This window comes from Oryzias melastigma, linkage group LG18 (assembly GCF_002922805.2).
Source record: "Oryzias melastigma strain HK-1 linkage group LG18, ASM292280v2, whole genome shotgun sequence".
Classification (NCBI taxonomy): domain Eukaryota; kingdom Metazoa; phylum Chordata; class Actinopteri; order Beloniformes; family Adrianichthyidae; genus Oryzias; species Oryzias melastigma.
In genome coordinates this window covers 10,216,989-10,220,516 of record NC_050529.1, presented here as the reverse complement: position 1 = coordinate 10,220,516, position 3,528 = coordinate 10,216,989, and the positions used below count along the sequence as shown (strand labels likewise).

General features: G+C 36.0%; 1 protein-coding gene across 44 annotated transcripts in view; it reads right to left on the bottom strand.

Moving 5' to 3' along the window:
* Positions 1-3,528, bottom strand: part of LOC112155773 (protein tyrosine phosphatase receptor type D) — a 454,394-nt gene that overhangs the window by 52,095 nt on the left and 398,771 nt on the right. For all 44 annotated transcript variants that reach the window (XM_024287656.2, XM_024287657.2, XM_024287659.2 and 41 more), the window contains one exon: positions 1,274-1,384. In XM_024287656.2, the coding sequence (XP_024143424.1) occupies positions 1,274-1,384 (111 nt within the window). The remainder of the gene's footprint in view (positions 1-1,273; positions 1,385-3,528) is intronic.

The following is a 3,528-nucleotide window of genomic DNA, read 5'->3' as shown; positions in this document are numbered from 1 at the left end:
AAAATTAAACAGGACCTGACTGTGCATTAGAGCGGTATTCTTTTTTATTTATTTTTTTTAACCAAAAATCAAGATTATTTAAGTATCAGAATGACAGCTTAAGAGCTCCAGCAAAAAGTATTTTGAAAATTTAGTAGCTGTTGCTGACATTTTTTTTATGTCTACTCTTGTATACATATGAATATAGGATGTTTTTTTGTTGTAAAAAACACAGGTTTGTACGGAAGCCGAAGCGGCCTACCCTACTTTTTTCTTGATCATTTTCTCATGACAATGAGATCCACTCTCTCATTATCACAAGAAAACAAAATAAACTTTCTCGTGATAATGAGTTTCACTAACTCATTATCATGACAAAAAATGTTTTTCGCTTTCTTGTGATAATGAAATAGTAAAGACTATACTGTAGCATCCTCTCTCCCTTTCCTGCACTGAGGTTTTAGAGGAATAAAGGGATGGAATTTGAGGAGCATAGCTCCACTAATAAATAAAAAACTTTTGGTGAATATTTCTACTGCTGTTGTTGAGAGTTGTAAGGTGATGGTTACGGCGTACATTAAGCAAAAAATAGAGTCTTCAAACAGGTAAAGTCTTGATCTCAGTGTGGGAAAGAAGTATATTCTTCATTATGTTGTTATTACGAGATAATAAAATTTGTTTTCTTGTGATAACGTAATAGTGGATCTCATTATCACGCGAAATCAGATGACCAAAAATGTAGGGTACAAAGTAAAAAATTGTATCAATTAACAAAAGCACTGTCATTTGTTACATTTAAAAATATTAGTTTTTATTTGACTAAACCAATCACCCCAAAATTTTAATTTGAAGAAAACTAAAACTTTTAAATGTAACGATTTTAAGTGCTTTTGTTAACTGATCCAATATTTTACTTTTGTTAGTGTAGGCCGTTTTTGGCTTCCGTAGATTTTCTATACAAAATTCTTTCTCACAGGTTTTTCATTGTGGGTCGACAAAATTCAGCTATAAAACTGTAGTAATTAGTGGACAATTCCAGCAAGCAGTCTTGTCACTCGTGTTAAGGCTTGGGAGAAGCAACAGCACAAACCCGAAAAACATAAAAGAGCAGATCATGTAGGTTCAAATCAGTGCAGGTAAGTCGAGTGCAAGGACCAGAAAATAAATCAGAAAACTAAAGCATACTTACAAACACCTGACAGGAAAAGGACCCTGCTGACTGTTATTGCTAGGTTTGCATGTGTTTAAAGAAAAAATTCACTTTTGACTGAAATTGGTGTTTTGGGTTTCATACCTCTAACATATAGATTAGCTGGAGCAGAATAACGGGTTCCATCGTTGTTGGTCGCCACACATTCATACTTCCCCTGGTCAGACTCTTCGCTCTGCTCTATCTGGAGGGCTCCTGGTAGGGAATAACAAATGAGGCAGCCAAGTACATATGGTTAACACAGTGTCGATCATACTCAAAAGCAAAGACAAAAAAAAAGAACAGCAAGTTAGATTAACTTGAAGGAGGACCAAATTTGCCTCACTCGTGTAATTTTGCTTTATCCTGGTACAAACTGGTAGTTTGAACAGTTTGAGTAGAGTTGTTAAAAAGAAATCTGCATGAACGAAACGCTACATTTGTGCATCTGTTGCTAGAGACACTATATTTTAGATCTTATCCTTGAACCATTATCACAGCCTGATCCACTGGTTGAAGTATAATTGAGGCTGTGCAGTAAAACTGTGGGCGTGAAACAGCTGCAACTGATAATCATGCAAGACCGTATAATAGAACTTTTTCGTTTGTTTGTTCAAAAAGCAACACACGTACAAAATAAGGAACCAAACACACAAAAAGGAATATATATACCTAAATGTTTTACTATTTGGTTTACCTTGATGAGGACTCAGATAAAACGTCTCAAATAAAGGCTAATGCTGCAGTCACAATGAACGTGATTCGATTTGCGCGTCAATTCCCTCTCTTTCAATGCGTGTCCAATTTTCTACTCATCGTCTGCTTAAAAATGTATTCAATAGCTTGACGCCAATAGTTTTAGCATTGTCGCTACATGGAAGCAGAGACTGTACGATGATGTTCACCATCTACTAAAGGAGCTGTGTCTGAATGATGGCCGCTATCAGCGGTACTTCCGTCTCTCTGTGACCCAGTTTGAAGACTTCCTGTCCCGCATTAATCAGAAAAGGAAAAAAATTAAGAATACAATTAGAATTTAAAGTTTTATTAGTGTCTCCGTGCAAATAAAAAACTATAGGCTATGTCAAAATTCCTACCCCAATCCCTAACGCAGGGGTCACCAACGTGGTGCCCACGGGTAGCCCTCAAGGACAGACCCCAGGTCTCTTCAAAAATGATCACAATTGTGAGGATCGTCGGAAAAAGTAACAATTACTGAGATTAATAAAGTGCTGAATATTGTTATTAGCTTCTTAGTTTGTCATCATTGTTGATAATTATGGTGGGAAATCAGTGTCTTCACATAGGGGAGAATCATTATTCATTATTAACAATGTATAACTAACTATAACTAAGCAAAATATGTTATTTCAAAAATGGTAGCCGTTCGTATGACTCAGAACCAATAAAGTAGCCCTCACTTTCAAAAAGGCTGGTGACCCCTTCCCTAACGACTGAAAAACTATAGTACCCTGGATTTTAAAAGCAATTTGGACACCTAACTACTTTTTTTTAATGGCAGATACGTCACCGATTTCACAAAGGGAAAATCTCATATCAACATTTCAATATGTCGATTTATGACTCCACTGTGTTGTGATGATAAAAATGTGGATCGTTGGTTTTTAAAAAATGCATTCAAACACATTTTTTGGGTAAAAATTGTTCAAACACAATGCATTGTGGTCTATATTTACTAATATGGAGAACATCAATGGATACTGGTTTTTCGCAAAGACTTCTGGGACATTTCTAGGGTACTCGATTTTGGAATTGCAGATTCAGACAGTACTATATAGTGCACTGTGTAGTGAAGGAATTCGGACATAGCCTATAAAGTTCAGGAAAAGAACGATTAGCTTCTCCTTCATGTTGGTTTTGGACTCCACCCGATAGTCATCAAAACGTCTAAAGCTGATTCGTTGATGTAACGTGTCTTCTAAGGCAGATTTTTGGACTCTCAAAAGTCCGCACCCAACACTAATTGCGCCGCATCTGAATACTCGAATCGCGTTTAGTGTGAACATAGCTTAAGAAATACACTCACCATACTGCTAATGCTAACAAAAAAATATATATATCATTTTAATCTGAAGAATAAGGCCAAGACTGAAAAAATACAACATGTCACTGGACTGGTCAATATGAGGATGATCAGTGAGAACTGCTTCAGGGAAACATGAATCAAACGAAAAAAGATTTACAGTATAAGAAAGCTGCATAAAAAGGGAGGACAATTGAAATAAATGAATTTATTGATGGTAGTTTTAGCATATTCAATCACAGATCAGTTGTAATATTTGGCCTATGGATCAATTTGGAGCTTCACTGGAGTGAAGCGAGTAAAAAAAAATGCAGCA